Source organism: Tenrec ecaudatus, chromosome 1, assembly GCF_050624435.1.
Source record: "Tenrec ecaudatus isolate mTenEca1 chromosome 1, mTenEca1.hap1, whole genome shotgun sequence".
NCBI lineage: Eukaryota > Metazoa > Chordata > Mammalia > Afrosoricida > Tenrecidae > Tenrec > Tenrec ecaudatus.
Window position 1 is genome coordinate 193,559,359 of NC_134530.1, and position 20,835 is coordinate 193,580,193.

At 37.3% G+C, this 20,835-nt stretch overlaps 1 protein-coding gene across 4 annotated transcripts in view; it reads left to right on the plus strand.

Annotated features, from left to right (window-relative positions):
- Positions 1–20,835, plus strand: part of CEP350 (centrosomal protein 350) — a 170,859-nt gene that overhangs the window by 37,421 nt on the left and 112,603 nt on the right. For 2 of the 4 annotated variants that reach the window (XM_075528019.1, XM_075528033.1), the window contains exons 5-7: positions 2,132–2,291; positions 5,436–6,058; positions 18,242–18,355. In XM_075528019.1, the coding sequence (XP_075384134.1) occupies positions 2,132–2,291; positions 5,436–6,058; positions 18,242–18,355 (897 nt within the window). The remainder of the gene's footprint in view (positions 1–2,131; positions 2,292–5,435; positions 6,059–18,241; positions 18,356–20,835) is intronic. The other 2 variants (XM_075528023.1, XM_075528028.1) reach the window with 1 other exon arrangement.

Below are 20,835 nucleotides of genomic sequence, written 5' to 3' on the forward strand. Positions count from 1 at the left end.
TCGTGCTGCCCACCACTCGCTCCTACATTTTCCACTAAATCACCATGAACGCTTTTAACTGTCTTGGGCAGGGGTCCTCAAACTAAGGCCCGTCGGCCACATGCGGCCCGCTGAGGACATTTATCTGGCCCGCCGGGTGTTTTTGCCCCGTTTGTTTTTCACTTTAAAATAAGATATGTGCAGTGGGCTTAGGAATTTTTTCATAGTTTAAAGAAAATCTTTTTTTTCATAGTTTTTTTTTTTTTAAAACTATAGTCTGGCCCTCCAATGGATCTGAGGGACAGTGAACTGGCCCCCTGTTTAAAAAGTTTGAGGAGCTCTGGGTATCACTGTTTTAGATAAGCTATTGCCATTGAATTGTTTCTGATTTATCCAAATTCTTTGTAACTTTCCAACATCTTCCATGGTCTGGCTTGTTTTGTGGTTAACAATTTCACAACTTTTGCAACATTAGCCAGTTTAATCACCCCCCCCCCCGAATAAAGTTGATAATGTCGACTTAGCCATGCTGTATTCAGCCCCGACGTCATACAATCAGTGACCTGAGTCAAATTTCACAATGATTTCTTAAACGCTATTGTGGTTCTCACGACTGTCCCAGCTTTACTGCCGGTATCACTAACTGTCTTTGGAGCCATGGTTACAATATTTTATGCAAATAGAACACAGTGAAAGCACAGTGACCAATGTGTTAACACACTAATACGACAGGCACTCTCTGTTGTCTGAAGAAGAAGACGATGCTCAGGCTTTGTGTCCCCAGTGTGACGCAGTGCGTGACCCCTGCCTGCGCAAGTTTTCTCATGTTGGATTTTCGGTTGACTGTTGGGCAAAGTTATGAGTACTGAGCAGATTTTCTCCCACGTTGCTGTTGGAGTAGTGGAAAGTTCAGGCTTGGAGCTGTTAGACAACTGAGGTATCACTGGATTTGTATGTATTCACTTGAATTTTTTTGGTGAGAATTATGTCTCATCAGCTTTGATTTTTTTTTTTTAATTTGCTACTGAGTCGTTTTAAAGCAGCCTCATCATCAGGGTCTGTAGATGGTGTCTTTCTGGTTTTCATCAGCACTCTTAGCACCTTTGAAAGTGAGTTCTCATTGGTTTTTAGTGATGAAAATTTGATTGTGAGCCTTTAAGTTGTCTTTTTATGTCCACAGATAGGCATGGCTGCTTCAAAAAGATCTTGAAAAATGGATTTATAGATAATGGAATTTTCCCACAAACTCTTTGAAGCCTTCAAATATTATATTACTTTTGATAGTGAAATTCTATTGACTTAATATTTTTTTTGAGAATTGAACTTTAAAAATTATAAACGACAAATCAGCCTTGTAGATAAATTACCACAATGCAGATATTTTCCTTTGGTTACTTGTGATATTTTTTTTCCTGTGGTTTATTAATTGGTGGACTGCCTTCACAGTAATACTCTCTACCTGAATTGTGAGTTTTAATTTCCTGCAAGTTTGTTGGGTTTTATCTGATACTTTGAAGTTAGTGAAGAGTCAGAAATTAAGAAAAAGAATTTTATATGTAAAATTTTATTTGCATTCAGTTTATAGAGATTTATAGTCTTTATTGATTGAATTATATGTAGATTAAAAATTGTAATTATACATATAACAAGAGTCAATAACATTTATAATCTTTACATGTGTAGTTCATTGATATTATTTATGTTTATTACATGGTTCAAATTATTGTAATTAACCTGCATATTGTTCTACTTACATAATATAAGGGTGCTTAAAAAAATCAAGGGGAAATTCCATTATCTTTTAATTCCATTTCCCACAAACTTTTTAAGGCTCCTTTAAATCCAAATAGAGATGCCAGAGTTCTTCTCTAAGGAGGGATCCCTGGTGGGCACCGTGGTGAGATGCTCAGCTGCTAACTGTGCTACCCGAAAGTTTGGCAGTTTGAACCCACCAGCTGCTCCACCGGAGAAAGGACCTGGTGATCCACTCCTTAAAAATTACAGTCTAGGAAACTTTTATCAGCCAAATCTGCTCTGTTGTATCATGGCGCCAGAAGCGACCCGGCACATGACACGTTATTTTCTTAGCTATTAGACAAACGCAGAGACAGTAGTGTTTTATGTGATAAGTTCTCACAGTCTTTTCCTTCAGATGGTAGGTACATGGATGATTCTTGGGTTAATGCTTCAACCTCCAAATCCTCTAAGTCGCGAAAAGAGAAATCTCGTAGTCCTCTGAGAGCTACCACCCTGGAGAGTAATGTGAAGAAAAACAATCATGTGGAATTTCGGGATCCCTTAGTTTCTTACAGGTAAATGTTACAATATTTCTATGAAATAAGATTTTCTTTTCATACGTATGGTAGTATCACACTGTTTCTGAGTTACTTCAGCATTCTGGCTCTGGTATTTATTATGTTGTTCTCTCTTTTTTAATTCTCCACAAAAAGTAGAGGTAAAAATCTTTCATATTTTGAAATACTGTTTTAACCTACTCATACAGATTAAGTGCATAGGGGAAGAAATAGTAGCATTTGATTTAGGCTGTCAGTATTGTTGTGTTTCTTAGTGAACAATTACTCATCTGGAATTTTAGGCACTACGCATGTTGTCCCCAATGTCTCACATTGAATGTTCTACACAATGAATTTTGTATAGCTTAGTTTTCTTTCTTTCCTGTTTTGGTAGCAGTACCTAAATGGTCTATCCAATTGAAATTATGATTACTTTATTGTTTTACTTTGTTTCCAATAACTCCTTTCATCAATTTACTGAGTCTGATGGTGAAGATTTATGTCTGATCTTTGGTTTGATAGTATAGCTAATATAAAGTGCTGTACATAATTTGTTAACTGATAGGATATTCAACTGATAAAACTATAGATTTCTGTAATTTGAGGAAAACTTTACCAAATATTTAAATGTGTAAATACTTTTAATATGACAAATAATAAGTAGTAAACACTGGATCTTATATATTTCACATCTAAGCATTTTTAGTGTTTTAAAATGTTATTAAGGAGTTTTGTGATGGCTCTTAGTAGTATTAGGAAAATGTAGAAGTGTATTCTATGAGTTCAGTTTTCAATGTGTTACATTTGATAGAATTTTTGAAAATCTAGGCATTTGACAAATTGGGTAGAATTGTGTATAGGAAGGGCAAGGCAGGGACTGTAAATTTGGGAGTTGTCACTAGTACTGAAGCAATAAAAATAAATAAATAGAAGAAAAGTCCAGGTATTTTATCTGGGTAAAAATTTATTTTTAGAAGAAATAAATAATCAGAATGATCAGAGTTCAGAATCCCTAACCACACAGATAGTAAACAATTGCCTGGAAACATGATCATTACAGAATTGACCCAAGTTACTGACTCCTTGTATGCATTCTGATATTCTACTTTTGTAAAATACCGCTTTATACTTGATATGTTAGTGTTTTTGTACGTAAAGAAGAAAATAGCTCTAGGACAGCAATAGGAATACTACATCTCCCCTCAATGGACCCTCTCACTTATAACCCCACATATTTGTGTCATCCCCGGTATGAAACTTGGCCAGATATTTTCTTATCCTACATCCTAGTTCTTTCCTTTGTACTCCCTTAATATTAGGTAAAGTTCTTTAATAAAGTGTTTTATGTTGCACTGTGATGTTTTGATTATATATACCCACTTAACTAGTTTATTTAAGGACATGAATCTATCTTATTCTCAGAGCATTTAAAAAATTTCTGGTAGTAAGTATTCATTAAGTATTTTGAGGGGAGGTGAAAAAGGGGGAAGCCATCACAAAGTTGGATATATAACCCCGCCTCCCCCCAAGGGGATGAATAACAGAAAGGTGGATGAAGGGAGACAATGGACAGTGTAAGATATGAAATAATAATAACAATATACAATTGATCAAGGATTCACATGGGTGGGATATGGGGGAGGGAGGGGAAAAAGAGGAACTTATACTAAGGGCTCAAGTAGAAAATGTTTTGGAAATGATGATGGCAACATCTACAAATTTGCTGATACAATTGATGTATGGAATGCTATGAGCTATAAGAGCCCCCAATATAATGATTTAAAAAATAATAAGTATTTTTCCCAGCATTTTATTAGGAAAATTTCAAATTATAGAAGAGTTGAAAAAGTTATATAATGAAGATGATTATTCACATTCAGGATGAGTGAATGAAAGACAGAAATTAATTTCCCCCCTTTTTTGGTTGGTTATTCTCTTTTTTAGATTTAGATATGATATGTGACCTATTTTATGTTTTACTTTCTGTATCTTCATGAATTAATTTTAGACTTAAATAATTTAAATTGTGAATTGTTATAGTCTGATGTTACAGTGAAAATAATTTAAATTGTGAATTGTTATACTCTGATGTTACAGTGATGTTATTCTGGTTCCTTAATGGCTTTTACACCCAGTGGTTCTAAAATAAGGCTTATTAAAGTGTAAAATATAAATAAGTAGGCCCTTTGCTAGTGTTTTTCTGACTAGAGAATGTACACTTGATACATGCTTTGACTGTGTCTAGACTTCTTTGCTTAATTTTGAGTTTCTGGATAGGCTTTACCTAGTTTGAAGCTGCCCCAAATTGCCCTGTGGTTCGATCTGGAGTAGTAATATGTTTATTGTACCTCAATTTTAATCACTATCTCCAATCTGTTTATTACTTTGATGCATTACTTAGCAGATACGCATTTAAGATACTAGTAGTTGAGTACCTTTCGCTATTACTTAAGATTTCATACCGGAGTAAAATACACATTTTGGTAATAGATACCAAGTGCATATAAAAGTCAGATTATAATTCTATGTTGAGTTCCTAAAAAAATTTCTCCTTATAGTTTGCATATTTCTTATTTTATAATACGCATATTATTAGAGTATACCCTCTCCTCACTAATCAACTGTTGTATTGTCTGACCTTTTGTATTTACAATAGTAAAAAATCTACTACCCAACCCATATGCATTAATGATGTATATCTAGCAATAAAATTTTTTGAAATGCAAGACTAGGGTAACTGCTCTCTGAGAGTTCTGATTATGTGTCAACTTGGCTGGGCTGTGATTCTTGGTGGTTTGGCAGCTATTTAATGCTATAATTTGCCATTTATGTAATGATGTAGTCGCTTTCCATTTTGTGATCTGGTGTGATCATCCTCCATTTTTGCGTAATGCTGAAATTTTGCATAACAATTTGGTGTTTGGAAGCTAACCATGTCAATAAGTGAGGAGTGGTTCTGTTTCCTTATAAGGTGAGATGGAACTTTGAACATTGAGTTTTCATATTTGTAATGATCGTTTTATTATTTTTATTTGATGAAATATCTAGGGATATAATATCAGTGGTTACTTTGGTAATTCAGAGTTTGTTGTGAATGTTTTCTATTTGATTTTTTTTTTTGTACTCTGTCTTATTCAAAGCATATATTTTCTTTTACAATAGGGAAATCCATGGTGCACCTTCTAATGTAAGTTCCAACCATCTGGAGTCAAAGCTTATATATTGTGTGGATGTTAATGAAGAAAAACTTGAGAGTGGGAACCGAGTGATTTGCAGTCGAGAAGAACAGAATATACGTTGCTGTGACTTTGCGAGCTCCCAGTCATCTGTCATAAATGACACAGTTGTTAGGTTTTTAAATGATAGGCCAGCAATCGATGCATTGCAAAATTCTGAATGTTTGATTAAGATCGGCACTCCTTTGAGAACTGAGGAAGAAAAGCCTATAAGAGCAAAAGGACATGAGAACAATTTGAAGGCTTCTGTCAATAACATAAGCCATGAAGTTGATCCAAAAGTACTACGGCTAGCTGACTCTTCTCCATCCTCCACTAGTACTACCAGTTCCCAGAGATTAGATATTTTGAAGCGGCGACAACATGATGTCAAACTGGAAAAACTCAAGGCGCGGATTAGGAAACAGTGGGAACACTCAGAAGAAACAAATGGCCAGGGCCAGAATCTGGGTCATAGTGACCATCCAGTGATGATTGTCACTGTTGACAACTCAGTGACAACAAAAGTCAGGAAAGTGGCAACAGCACCACCTGCTCCAGCATATAAAGGTTTGTAAACAGTCTTTGTTTCTTTCTCCATCCTGCTCCCCTCTCACCCTGAGCTGTGTGTGATGAGAGAGAGTACTCTTTAAATCATCTCAAATCTACTACAAAAGAAAGTACTTCAAGGGTATATGTTAAAAATGAAGACTCGTGGATTATACATTGGACCGAAACCACAACTGTAATTCTAGACAAGTTTCCCAGGGGATTCTTAAGGGTTGAGACCCACTAGAATCTAGAGACTAGATGAATAAAATGACATAGTAATAAGCTGAATAAAAGGAGAAAATAACAATACTATTTGCAAAGAACTGAAAACTTACTGCCCTTGTAACTTGTCATTGAAATTTGAATTATTAGGAAATCGTTCAGGTATTCAAGCGTACCATTTTTTAAAATTCAGTCAATTGCTAAGGAATACTTGGGTAAAAACTATGAGGGTAGGCTAAAGTATATTGCCATGAAATCATAGCAGAAATGTTAACTCCAAATGTGAGGCTCTAGTTTATTGGACACATCTTCCGTCTAGGTCCATAGACTTCTCAAGGTGGTGTGCCCATCTCTCTAATCTTCCCTGTGCTCTTCGATTTACACTATGTCAGAATGGCCGCTTGGGATTGAAATTGTATTCCTTTGAAATGTTTTGAGTTTGGGGAATAAAACTAAGCTTGAAGAGGTAAGATCAGTGCTGTAAGGTTGATGGGGAATGATTTCCCAACAAAATTCTCATAGGACAGCCTCAAGACTGAGCTAGTACATTCCTGCGATGAAAAAAAAAAAAAAATCCTAGGTGTAACCTTCCAGGTCTTTTACTCACCTTGCAATTTTGCATTTTCCAGCTTTTTGTTTTCAATTGGGTGATAATCAATTTTACATTGATCAATTTGTACATATTATGTATCATGCTCATTATAGTCTCCTCAGTATACCTTCACTCACTTACTTTCCCCCTGGGTTTTCTTTTTCTTCTTTTTTAAATCATTTCATTGGGGGTTCGTACAATTCTTATCACAATCCATACATACATCTATTGTATCAAGAACATATGTACATTTGTTGCCATCATCATTCTCAAAACATTTGCCTTCTACTTGAGCCCTTGATATCTGCTGCTCATTTTCCCCTTCCCTCCCCACTGCCCCCAACCCCACGAACCCTTCATAATTCATAAATTATTATTATTTTGTCATATATTACACTGTCTGACGTCTACCCCCACCTTCTTCTCTGATGTTCCTCCCCCAGGGAGGAGGCTATACGCAGATTCTTGTAATCCGTTCCCCCTTTGTACCCCACATTCTCTCCACCCTCCAGGCATCTCCACTCTCACCACTGGTCCTGAAGGAGTCATCTGTCCTGGAGTCCCCGTGTTTCCCATTGCTCTCTGTACCTATGTCCATCCTCTGCTCTAGCCAGATTTGTAAGGTAGAATTGGGATCATGATAGTGAGGGGGGAGGAAGGATTTAAGAACTAGGGGAAAGTTATATGTTTCATTGTTGTTACTCTGCACCCTGCCTGGTTCATCTCCTCCCCACAACCCTTTAGGAAGGGGGTGTCCAGTTGGCTACCAATGGGCTTTGAGTCTCCACTCTGCACGCACCCACATTTTCAGTATGATTTTTTTGTTCCTTGGTGCTTGATACCGGATCCCTTCGACAGCTTGTGGTCATACAGGCTGGTGTGTTCCATGTGGGCTTTGTTGCTTCTCAGCTAGATGGCCGCTGTATCTTTTGATAGCTGGATACCATCAGCTATATCTTTTGATAGCTATAAAAAGACCCAGACGCTATATCTTTTGGTAGCTGGATACCATCAGCTTTCTTTACCACATTTGCTTATGCACACGTTTGTCTTCAGTGATCATATCAGGAAGGTGGGCACCCACTGATGTGATTTTTAGTTCTTTGATGTCTAATAACTAGTTCCTTCTACACCTCATGGTCAGCCAACCTGGTATGCTTCTTCCATGTGGGCTTTGATGCTTCTCAGCTAGATGGCCGCTTGTTTATCTTCAAGCCTTTAAGACCCCAGACACTATATCTTTTGATAGCTGGGCACCATTACCTTTCTTCACCACATTTGCTTATGCACCCATTTGTCTTCAGCAATTGTGTCAGGAAGGTGTGCATCCTGGAATGCCAATTTAATAGAACAAAGTGTTCCTTGCATTGAGTCTTCTTATATAACCCGTCTGAACTTTGTCTTTGGGGAAATGCTGCCTTTCCTGTCTTAAATACTTTATTATTCTAAGGTGTGCATACCTCACTAGCGTTGTTACCTTTACAGATCTGTCAATTGCTTGGCTAAAATTTAAGCCATAAGGGTGAGTCCCATTTGAGACCTGAAGGGTGACTAAAGGCCATAGTCTTGGAGTTCCGCTTGTCTCTGTCCAGCCAGTAAACTTGGCCTCTTTTGTTATTTTTCATTTGTTCTATATTTTCCTCCCACTCTATTTGAGATCTTCTAATGTGATCACTTTTAGAGCAATTGGTAGCAGTACTTGGGCTCCATCTAGTTCTCCTTGTCTTACATTTGTGGATACTGACATTTACGTGGTACTTGAGTCCATTGAACTGAATGTCACCATGTGTCTTCACTGTTGTTCGCTCTTCTTTCCTGTAGACAGGAAGAGATTGACAGTTGTATATTAGATGATGGCTCATCACCCTTTAAGACCGAGTCACTACCCTCCAAAGTAGGATGTAAAACATTTTTTATGAACTATGTAGTGCCAATTAACACTGGTGTCCAATGAGTCTGGTCCAGAGCCCCTTGGCTCAATAACTCACTTCCTCAAGATGCTTGATTATATCTAAGTTTTCATAATTTTCTCTTCTCTCTGATCTAATATATTCATGGATATATTTGCAGCAAAGGCAAATCACATATAATAATATTCTCTGTTAAACATATATATGCTTATGGCATACTCCCTCTTCCCCCCCCCACCCCCCCAGTTCATCAAGCCAGTCTAATCCTGTGTCTACTCATCGATCACTGTTACTGAAGGATTGTTACTGTAACAGTATTTACCTCTTAACTCTAGTACCAATACCTGTGGCTATTTTGACCATTTCGTTTTGTCACCAAGGATTTTTTCCTCTCTCCCTACTGTTTAAGAAAACAAATATTTAAGTCAGATTAATATATTGTCAAATATTCCTTGAGAAAGTATTTTCCAGAAACATGCACATGAACACAGACACATTTAAAAAAAAGAAAATATGGTGGCTTTGAGGAGTATGTAGTTTATGTTATGTTCCTGAACTTGTTTTCATAGTCAACGGTGTAAAGTTTTCAATGAGGAGATAATACATCAGTTTTAGTCTGCGTTAGTGTTTTGTCATGAAAACTTCTGCTATGATAACTTTTCTTTTGTGAACGTTCTCTTTGTTTACTTTCTTTTAATGAAATTATCCACATCAAAATTATGTGAAGATTTAGTCTGTTTTAACTCAGTTACAAAGGACAGTGTTTACTGTATTTTGTTTACTGTCCAAAAATTTAAAATTTTCTTTCTGTTCAGTTTTTATGTCGTTTTGATATTTCTAAGATGTCTTTAATCATGTTTTTCTCTAAAGCAAATATTATTACCTATGTACTATTTTAGCAATTACATTTCTTTTTGTATTGTGCTGTGCTAAAGGAGCCCTGGTGGTGTAGTGGTTTTTACTTTGAGAAGCTTATCGCAAGGTTAGCAGTACCATGTCACCAGCTGCTCCTTGGGAGAAAGATGAGGCCTTTCTCCTCCTGTAAAGGACAGTCTCCGACTATTCTACTCTGTCCTGTACGGTTGTCATGCATCAGCCTCAGCTGGATTTTTGTTTGTTCGTTTTTATTGGATTATGTCTTGCCAGTGACATGTTTTCTATGAGTCAGAATCAACTTGATGGCAGCGAGTGTCTTTTGAGTGATATTTATGGTGAATTATATAAGAAATGATTCATGTGCCTTTCAGTCTAGCTTCCCTGTCAGCAGTGCCTTTAGAGTGAGCCGTTCTTCTAATTGTTCTGAGGGCAGACTTGACTTAATATATAATCCATAAACTTCTTTCACTTCATTCTAGTCATTGGTGTACCATGGAGTAATTGTTTACACTGTGGGTAGAGCAGATCCCAAAGAGTGGGACCAAAATATTCTTGTTGGTTTCAAATGACTGATTAGTCAAAACTTTGCCATACTTATATCAGCTTTATTAAATGCCGATTAGGCAAGGTAAAATTTTTTCATTCCACAAGTCAAAGTTCTAAAATAGCTTATACTACTAATGCAAGGCTATGATGATTGATTTGAATTCACATTTTATTCAATAAGTTACAAACACCTAAAAATTAAGAACCTAAAGAACAAAGTAAAAATCTTAACTTTATTATATTTGGTGACTGGATTTTGCATATTTTTTGGCTAATTTTTCATCTTGATGATTCTCATACTAAAGTATTTTTCAAATATAACTTTTAGGGGATTAATTTATGAAATGCAGCATAGAAATCAGTATAGAATATTTTGTGGTGTTCTAAGCAATGATTTTTTTTAACAATGAACAATTGTTTTCCTTGTTGACAGTGTAAATTAAAAGCATCTTAATATACTGTATTATAAAGTAACATTTTCATTTTTCTGAATATGCAATAAATTCATTTGATTCATAATTCAAAGAAAAAAAGATGGGACATTAAACCTCGTAGCACTCATTTGAAAATGCAGTCATTCTGATGCTTTCGCCAAGCGTCTCCCATTGGCAGGCTACCAGTGCTGATGAGTTACACATTCTCCCACAGATCTCCATTGCTTACTACGCTTGTTTGTATGCATTTATTTTTGTCCTCTTTTTATATAGTTTTCATACTACACAACACTATTTTGAAAGTTGGTTTTTCATTGATATTTTTGATTTCCTTTTTAAAGGAAATATAGGACGTATTCTATTGATGTGCTTCCATATTTGAGGCATGATTGCTGTGTAGGTGTTCCCTTCCTGTATTATGGTTAATTGCTTACATAGCTCTTATTTCTAATGTAAATGCCCATAAAAGGAAACAGCTACGTTGGCCATTCTTACTTTATGTCAGAGCCTAGTATAGTGCCCTTGACTTAGTAGGTGCACAGTAAATTTTTACCCAGTTCAATAAATTCAACCAGTAGTTTTGAGGTTTTTTTTTTGAAGTAGAGAAATTAAAGGAAATCAGACTAGAGGAGGAGAAAAAGAACCTGGTGTAGACATAAGAACAAAGGAAGACTCTCAATAGAGAAAAATGTTCTGTAAAGACCCAAACTCCGAACTCACTGCCTTTGAGTCCATTCTGACTCACAGTGACCTTGTAGGACAGTGTAGAACTGTCTCTGTGGCTTTCTGAGACTGTAACTCTTACTGGGGTTAAAAGCCTCATCTTTCCTCCCACAGAGCTGCTGGTGCTTTCGAACTGCTGACCTTGTGGTTAGCAGTTCAATGTATAACCACTATGCCATCAGGGTTCCTCTTGTAAAGAGCAGAAAGGGAAAATAAGCTTAGGGTCAAATGTAGAGAAATGAGATGAGAGAGTCTGTGAAGAGGAAAGCTAAAACACATATATCTGCATAAACACATATCTATTGGCATCCATTTTCTTATTGTAAATGGTTGTGCAATAAACTGAAGACTGTACTTATTTTTCCTTAAATAGCTATAGACACCGTTATGAGCCTTTTGCCATAAATATCAAGTGGAGCCCTAATGGCATAGTAGGCTTTGTGTGGGGCTGTTAACCAGTGACTCATACTTACCAGTCCCTCTCTCCCAGGATGTCTGCTCCCATACCATCTTGAGAGCAACCAGGAGGCGCACTTGGAATTGACTCTGTGGCAATGTGTTTGATTTTTGAATATTGTGCCTAAGAGTAGAATACATTCTTTTATTTTTTGGCCATGATAATTAAGTTACCAGTATGTTTAATCTAATATCTTTAGCATGCTTTTACCAATGTTTGACCTCCGCTTATTCTTTTTTAAAAACATTAGTTTTTTAAAATTTATTTATTTATTTATTTTAACAATTTATTGGGGCTGATACAATTCTTTTCACAGTTCATACATATACATACATCAATTGTATAAAGCACATCTGTACAGTCTTTGCCCTAATCATTATTTTTCTCTTTTCTTCTTTTACATTTTATTAGGGACTCATACAACTCTTACCACAATCCATACATATACATACATCAATTGTATAAAACACATCCATACATTCCCTGCCCCAATCATTCTCAAGGCATTTGCTCTCCACTTAAGCCCCTTGCATCAGGTCCTCTTTTTTTCCCCCCTCCCTCCCCATTCCCCCCTCCCTCATATGCCCTTGGTAATTTATACATCGTTGTTTTGTCATATCTTGCCCTATCCGGAGTCTCCCTTCCCCCCTTCTCTGCTGTCCCTCTCCCAGGGAAGAGGTCACATGTGGATCCTTGTAATCAGTTCCCCCTTTCCAACCCACTCACCTTCCACTCTCCCAGCATCGTCCCTCACACCCTTGGTCCTGAAGGTATCATCCACCCTGGATTCCCTGTACCTCCAACCCTCATATGTACCAGTGTACAGCCTCTGTCCTATCCAGCCCTGCAAGGTAGAATCGGATCATGGTAGTTGGGGGGAGGAAGCATCCAGGATCTGGGGGAAAGCTGTGTTCTTCATCGGTACTACCTCGCACCCTGACTGACCCATCTCCTCTCCTAAACCCCTCTATGAGGGGATCTCCATTGGCCGACACTTGGGCCTTGGGTCTCCACTCTGCGCTTCCCCCTTCATTCAATATGGTATGTGTGTATATATATATACACATATATACATACATACATACACACACACATATACATACATATAAACACATATATCTTTTTTTTTTGCATGATGCCTTATACCTGGTCCCTTTGGCACCTCGTGATCGCACTGGCTGGTGTGCTTCTTCCATGTGGGCTTTTTTGCTTCTGAGCTAGATGGCCGTTTGTTCACCTTCAAGCCTTTAAGACCCCAGACACTATCTCTTTTGATAGCCGGGCACCATCAGCTTTCTTCACCACATTTGCTTATGCACCCATTTGTCTTCAGCGATCCTATCATGGAGGTGTGCAGTCAATGATATGATGATTTTTTGTTCTCTGATGCCTGGTAACTGATCCCTTTGGGACCACTCGATCACACAGGCTGGTGTGTTCTTCCATGTGGACTTTGTTGCTTCTGAGCTAGATGGCCGCTTGTTTATCTTCAAGTCTTTAAGACCCCAGTCACTATCTCTTTTGATAGCCGGGCACCATCAGCTTTCTTCACCACATTTACTTGTTCACCCAAAAACATTAGTTTTATTGACATATAATTTACTGGTTTAATTAACATATTCAGAAGTCTAATTTGTGAATGTGTGCAATCATCACCCCAATTTTGGATCATTTTCTTCTTTCTTGTGCTCATTATTATTTGCTCTCCATATTCCTCTGACTTCCCATGCCATAACCCTAAGAAACTTTAATCTAGTTATTGTCTCTTTAGCTTTACTTATTCATATAAAGAAAAATATACCAAAGATACCTCCCCAAACTCCAAAACAATAACAAAATAAAACAGAAAATCCACATTAGAAAAGAAGGCAGAAAATATAAAAAACTATAACAAATTAAAAATGAGTCAAAAGAGGAAACAAGTGATAAGGTAGGTGTTAAATTTCAGCGTAAATACATCTGCATTCTTCCGCTTTCCAGTGTACCCTGGGAGCACGGCTATTCACATGCCTTGTCCAATGGTCAAGGGGATTCACTGGAGGCTTAGTTCACATGAGGACCCTGAAAATGGATTCTGCACTTCCCTGTCATTTATACCCTTCTGCAAACTGCGTGCTCAGAATTTAAGCTCTGATACTGTTACTTCCTTTGATTTTGGATCTTATTTGCATTCGTTAGATCACACTTGGACGCCAGCCCGCTCTTTACATTGATTTGATTCTACAAATATTTCTTGGTTACTAATTCTTTGCAAAAAACTCTGGGCAATACTTAGGAATAAAGTAAAGGTTCCTGCTCTGAAATAGCTTTAGATAAAGGAAGAATGGTGGTGCATATAAAGTGTTAAGTGCTCTGGTAGAGGCAAATTAATAGTGATATGAGAGGAGTGACATATGAGAAAGACGTGAATAGTTCTAATTAATAGTGGAATCAGTAGAATATGAAAACCCAAATTCAGAAGGTATTCAATTTTGTTACCTTAAATACAGTTATTTGTGTTAAAAGGCAATTTATAATTTAAAACTTAAATATTTGTCTTGAAGCTCCCTATACCCCTATGTGTATGTCTGTATATGGTGTTCTTTGATATACTGAGCCCATGTTAAAATATACATTGCATATGATAAGCTTATGCATTGATTTTTTTAACTATGTTTCAGAATAATGTATCACGTTCAGTGTTATTTCTTAAAGAGTAAGTTGGGAATTCTAAATCCGAAGTAGAATTCCTAAGAAATGGTGTATGTGTGATGTTTCTAGAGAAATCGAGTAAATATGTTTTAAAGACCTGTTTTCTCCAGTGAAGTACATTTTGCTTGTGTAGCCAGCAGTTGTCCATTTGTTCAGCAAGAAAAAAAAAAACAGATGGTGGCAATTGACACCTGTCTTCAAAGGAAAGAAGCATGAGGAGTGGAGTCACTCTCTTGAGTGTCGAGAAGGGTTTGTCTTTCTAAACTGCATAATTCATGATCAACACTCCTCTCGAGTGCTCCCCCCTCTGGTCTTTTAGTGTGAATGTGTGGTGCTTTACCTTGCAGAAGCTTACCTTTTCAAAACAATATTTGTGAGCAGTTGTGTGGTAGCTACTGACTGATACTATATTCCTTTTAAAAATTTGTATATAACTGTCCCAAGTCATTACCTATAATTAAAAAAGATAGACAATAACAAATGTTGGCTAGGATGTTGAGAAATTGGAGGCCTTTTACAGTGCTAGTGAGAATGAAAAATGTTACAGCTACTTCAGAAAACATTTGGATAGTTTCTCAAAAAGTTAAGCATAGAGTTATGATATGCTAGAGCAATTCTACTTATGGGTGATACTCAGGGAATTGAAAACATAAGTCCACACAAAACCTTAAACACTAGTCTTCATAATAGTATTATTGAACATAGCCAAACAGTGCTAAAAATCCAAATGCCCATCAAAGTGATGAACGAATGGGATATACCAGGGATTAATAGTGAGTCTTAAAAAGGAATGAAATACTGATATGTGCTATCACATGGGTTAGTATCTTTAATTGAAAGAAGCTCGACACAAAAGGCCATATAATATATGATTTCATTTATACTAGGGGTTCCCCCCCCCAAAAAAAAATGAAATCCCAACCCCCACCCAAAAGCCATGTATTAAAATTAGTTTTACAAAACCACCTTTCCACCTTCAAAGTACTATCCATTACAGTTAGTCCATTCATCAAATCTGCAATTCTATGCTTGGAAACATTTTTCATTCTCATCTGTTTCGCTGTTTGACACCACCTCCCTCGTTTTGTTTTTTTTCTTTATCTCTTCTACATTGTCAATGTCAAAGTGCTATTCTTCCATTGTGGAAAAAAAAGAAGTTGCACTGAAGGATGTCAGGTGAGTAAGATGCATAGGGCAAGAGAGGCATGCTGGGTTTTTGCTAAAAAGCAGCGCACTGAGATGGCTGTGTGAGCAGGTGCATTGTCATGGTGGCAAAACCAGTCTGCCACAAATCAGGTCTTTTTTGTACACACAGTTACGCAGACTTTTCAGAACCTCTAAATCGAAAGCTTTTTTAACAGTCTGACCTGGGGGATTGAACGCCAAATGCACTAGTAGTCAACATGAGTTTTTACTATAGCGCTGTTCTTGTAACCTGTATTCAACTTCACAACACTTTTGGCAGCATTTTTCCTGGATCAAGAAATAAAATTTCACAGCCATATGCTGTTCTCTTAAATCAGCAATCACAAAAAATGAGGTTCAAGTGAAACTGCTTTTTTTGAAAAAATTCACTGTGACCAGAGAGAACCTTTCCTGGTAATGCCATTGGGTGCACTAACTCAGAGTGAGTTGCTAGATGCTCACCTACTGGGGGAAATGCATACTATGAAAGCTCCACTCCACCCTGTATAATTCCGATTTTTGCGGGGGTCCCCCCATATAAAATGCCCAGAACACTTTAGACTGCCCTTTCATGCACACATCTTTCATAGGTCACATCATAGGGGTTTGATGTGGAAGTCCTACTGAACGAATTGGGCTTTATCTCAGATTCATGTGTAGCAGATTTAAGGAACCGGCAAACTCCCTTGTACTTAAAGGTGAACCCCCTCCTGTGAGAAGATAACTTCTATGCCAAGATTATGGAATTGGTGGTTGTTGGACTTTGGTTTAGATCTCTTGCTTTGAGATACTCATTGAGTTGTGGCCGAGGCCTACCATAGATTTACTATTTTCATGATCTCCTCGCTTTCTTATGACCTGTATTACTCTGGAGACAGGATTCTGCCTTTGTGAATGAGTGTTACTGAAAGTTTTTTCTCAATCACCGACCTTCGTTGTTTACGTAAATAGTGTCTAGTCACTTAAGAATTGAATCTGTACAAGTCAACAATAAATACTTGAATTGGGATCTGAAGCCAGGCTACACTTGGTATAATTTCCTTTTCTCAACATTGTTTTAAATTCTGTATCATTGGTTAATTAATGACACTCTCATAGAACTGCCTTATATTCCAGGGGGGTGATATATAATGTTCTCTATTATAAAATGATAGGGCCCTGGTGATGTAGTGGTTGCATATTGGACTGTGATCTGGAAGGTCACCAGTTCAAAATCGCCAGCCACTCCTTGGGAGAAATAAGGAGTTTTTACTCCCCTAAACAGTATAATCTCAGTAGCTCACAGGGTCAGTTCTGCCCTCTTCTTTTGGGTGGCTCTGAGTTGCCATCACCTGGATGGCAGTAAGTTCTGTTTTTTTGTTTTTCAGTTTATCATAAAATGTTACTGATGTCATGAAAGTAAATCAGAGACATATAAATCATAGGTATATATGAATGGGTTTTGTGCTTGCACTTAATTCTAATCCCAATCTAAGAACAGTTCTCATGACATGACCCTACTCAATATTTGCCCCATGAAGAGATCACTGAAGATATGGGGTGCTAGCAAAACGTGAAGAAACCAGATTGTGCCCAAATATGAGAAAGAATAGCATCTAGGGTCTTATCTTTAAAAAAGCAGTCATCAGAGTGAGTCATCAACTAAGTCCACGTGGAAGTAACACACTAGCCTGTGTGATTTAGAGGGTTGTAAATAATAAAATCCATATCGGAAGGAGGGAATATATCAGATCTTACATTATGAACAACTGGCTAGCAGGAGGCCATGGGTGCCGGTGGAAGCCCAAAATCCATTTGCAGGGTCCCCATATGATTAAGCTTCTGGTGAATCTCCTCCAACCGTAGGCCAAGGATAGGCATAGCTTGGCTATCAACAGAGCATTATAAAGCCAATTGTGGCTGATGTAAGGTTAGAATTACTATTTGCTTTCCCTTTTGACCTATTTTAAAGTTGTTTTTAATTTTTCCTATTTTATGCTTTCTTTTTGATTCGTTTTCCTGTTTTGTCTTTTCATTGTTTTTTGTTTGTGTGCTTCCTGTTTGTGTTTAGTTTGATTTTTTTTGGTATGTGACATCTAGGACAGGTAAATCCAGAGACAATAACTGGGGCATGGCAGTGGAGGATGAGGGACAAGGAGATAAACAACGATGAATACAAGAGAAAAATGTCCTGAAATTGGTTGTGGTGATGATTGCATCACTCTTCTTAATGTGATTGGAAGATTAAGTTTTATCAACTTTGAAGTATATCCCAAGAAAACTAGGCTTGTACATAGAAAGTAGATTAGTGGTGCTCAGGAGCTGGAGGGAGGTGGGAGTTGACTGCTGTGGTAGGTCTGGAATTAGGTAGTAGTGCATACATCTGGAATTAGAGAGTTGTGATAGTTGCAGAATTCTGTGATCATCCTAAAAACCACTGAATTGTACCTTTCAAAAAGGGCGAGGTTTTTAAAGGGTGAGTTTTGTTGTTTGTTAATTATGTCTTAAATTTTTAAAAAGAGCACAGCGAACAAAATTGATAAAGCAACTTTAATAAGAACGTTTTGTATTGCTGGCATTTATTAGGCTTCAACCCTTCAGAAACCAAGATTCGAACTCCCGATGGGAAAGTGTGGCAGGAGGCTGAGTTTCAAACCTTGAGTCGAGAACTGTATCGAGACTTAGCACTACATTTTGCAGGTGAGAGTATTTCATTACCCACCCCATCTCATTCATGAAATTTAAGCATAAAATTGTCACACAACTAAAAGATTTTTCTTTTTCTAACTTCACAGTGTACTAAAGTAGTAGTTGCAGTTATAAGGCTCCCTGTGCCTCATCTAGGCCCTGCGTCAGTATTAAAATTAGCCTGTGTGGCTGAGGACACAAAGACCAGGCTATTTTTAAACTGCAGTAGCTTTAGAGTCAGGCCTGCCTGATTTGGAGACTAGTCAAGTTGAAGTTCACTTCTCCCAAGCCTGAGACCATTCAAGTGATCTTTAATTTGGTAGGCTGCAGGTAACACATTAATATGAGGACAGGACCCAGAAAGAAACGTGAGCATTATAAGAAGGAAATAAAGTTAGAGATTAGAATTGGAAGTTGCAGAGAGTGAATTGAAAGGTCACCCTGGTCACCCTAATAATGAGTTTGTACCTATCAAGTACAGAGTATGACTTTGGGCAATATGTGGGTGCTCAGTCTGCAGTCTCACTGTTGAGAGAAAGAGTAATTTGCCCAGGAGTTATCTAAAATAGTTAAGAATTCAAGCCAAGATTCAAAGACATCTCAAACTGATTCCAAAGTCTGGCTAGTAACTCATTCTAGAGATTCTCCTAATATTACCGTATATACTCGAGTATGAACCAACCCGAATATCATCTGAGGCACCTGATTTTTACCACAAAAAATGTGTTAAAAATGTGCTGAAAAACTCATCTTATACACGAGTATATATGGTATATTTTATGTTATTAAATGTCTAATTTTAGTAATGTAATTTTAGAACACTTTGTAAATTTTATTCTCATGTGGCGAGGATGAAATATTAAGAACGATCGCTTTGGAACTATCTTGCAAAAGTTCTAATTCAGGCTCTGCCAGATTAGCTGTGTGTTCTACCTGTGTGACGTAACTTTTTTTCCTTGGTTTTCTCATACGTAAAATAGGGATAGTAACAATATTACCTCAATGGATAGTATCATTGCATAAGTGATATAAAAGAACTCTTAAAGGCGTCTGCCTAGCATGCTCCGTCTGCCTGCCTTCTTTCTTGTTAGAGTGGATGAACTCTGTTGAGGCTGTTAGTTTAGGCCACCGCTTTCATGTGTTTAGATTCTATCTCTGCTTGTGTATTTAAAGACATTGCTTCAGCACTTACCTCCTTTCTTTTGCATCATCAGAGTTTTCCTCTCCAAGTTATGTCCATCCATATATTGTTGCTAACTTGCTGTTAGTTCAGCCATCCTAAAAGAACCCATCTTGACTGTGCTTCTCCAGCCACCCATTTATTTCTTTTGCTTATAACAAAACTATAAAAGGTTGCCTTTTATTCATTATTATCTATTTTTCTCCTTCCTTTCTCTCTCTTGAACATTTGCCCTTAAATTCCTGTGGACTTCTGTTATCAAGATCATTGATGAATTCCACATTGCTCAGTCTAGATTTCAATTCTCAGTTGTCATTTTACTTGATCTCTTAGCAGCATTTGACTTGATTGATCCTTCTTGAGCATCTTCCCTTGATAGCTTGTTAGTGGCTCTGACCCCTGGTGACCTTCATGTGTATCAGAATGCAATGTTGCCTGGTCCTTTGTCGTTTCTATGCTCTCTGATGTGTGAGCCCATCATTGAGGTTGTGTTGTGAAGCCATCGATCTCACTGAGGATTTGACTGGCCCTCTAATTTAGCAGACATGATACCCCTCTAAAGTGATTGGTCTTTCCTGATGATTTATTCAAAGTGAGCAAGACAGAGTCTAGCTCAAATCCAAAGAGTATTCCAGTTGTATTTCTTCTAAGGCTGATTTGTTCATTTTTCTGGCAATCCATGGTATGTATATTCAGTGTTATTTGCCAGTATTACAATTCAAGTGCACTAATTTTTCTTGTTTAAAAAAATTTTTTTAAATTGTCCAACTTCTGCATGTAAGTGGGGTGATTGAAAAGCCATGCTTGGGATCAGGTGCACTTTACTCCTCTAAGGGACGCCTGTGCTTTTTAGGATGGCAAACAGGCCTTTTCCAGACTTCCTAATTACTGCTTCCCTGAGCAACGATTGTTGGTCTATCAGAATGAAATCCTTGATAGCCTCAACATTTTTGCAATTTTTAAATGATGCTGTTTATTGATTTAGTAATGAGGCTTTTTGTTTTCTTTAAGTTGAGATGTTACCTATTCTGTAGGCTTTAGTCTTTGAACTTTATCAGTAGTACTTCAAGTCATTTTAATTTTCAGCAAGGAGTTCTATTGTATAAAAGTTGTTAATAAGTCTTCTATCATTTCTGATGCTGAGTTCTTATAATAACCAGCACCCCCCAGCCCCAACTCCCATAGTCTTCTAGTCAAATGTAACACTTGGTAACCCTATAGGACAGAGTAAAACTGTCTCCATAGGCTAGTTTAGCCAGTAATCTTTACCAAAGTAGACAACTGTATCTGTTTCCCACCAAGTGCTTGGTTA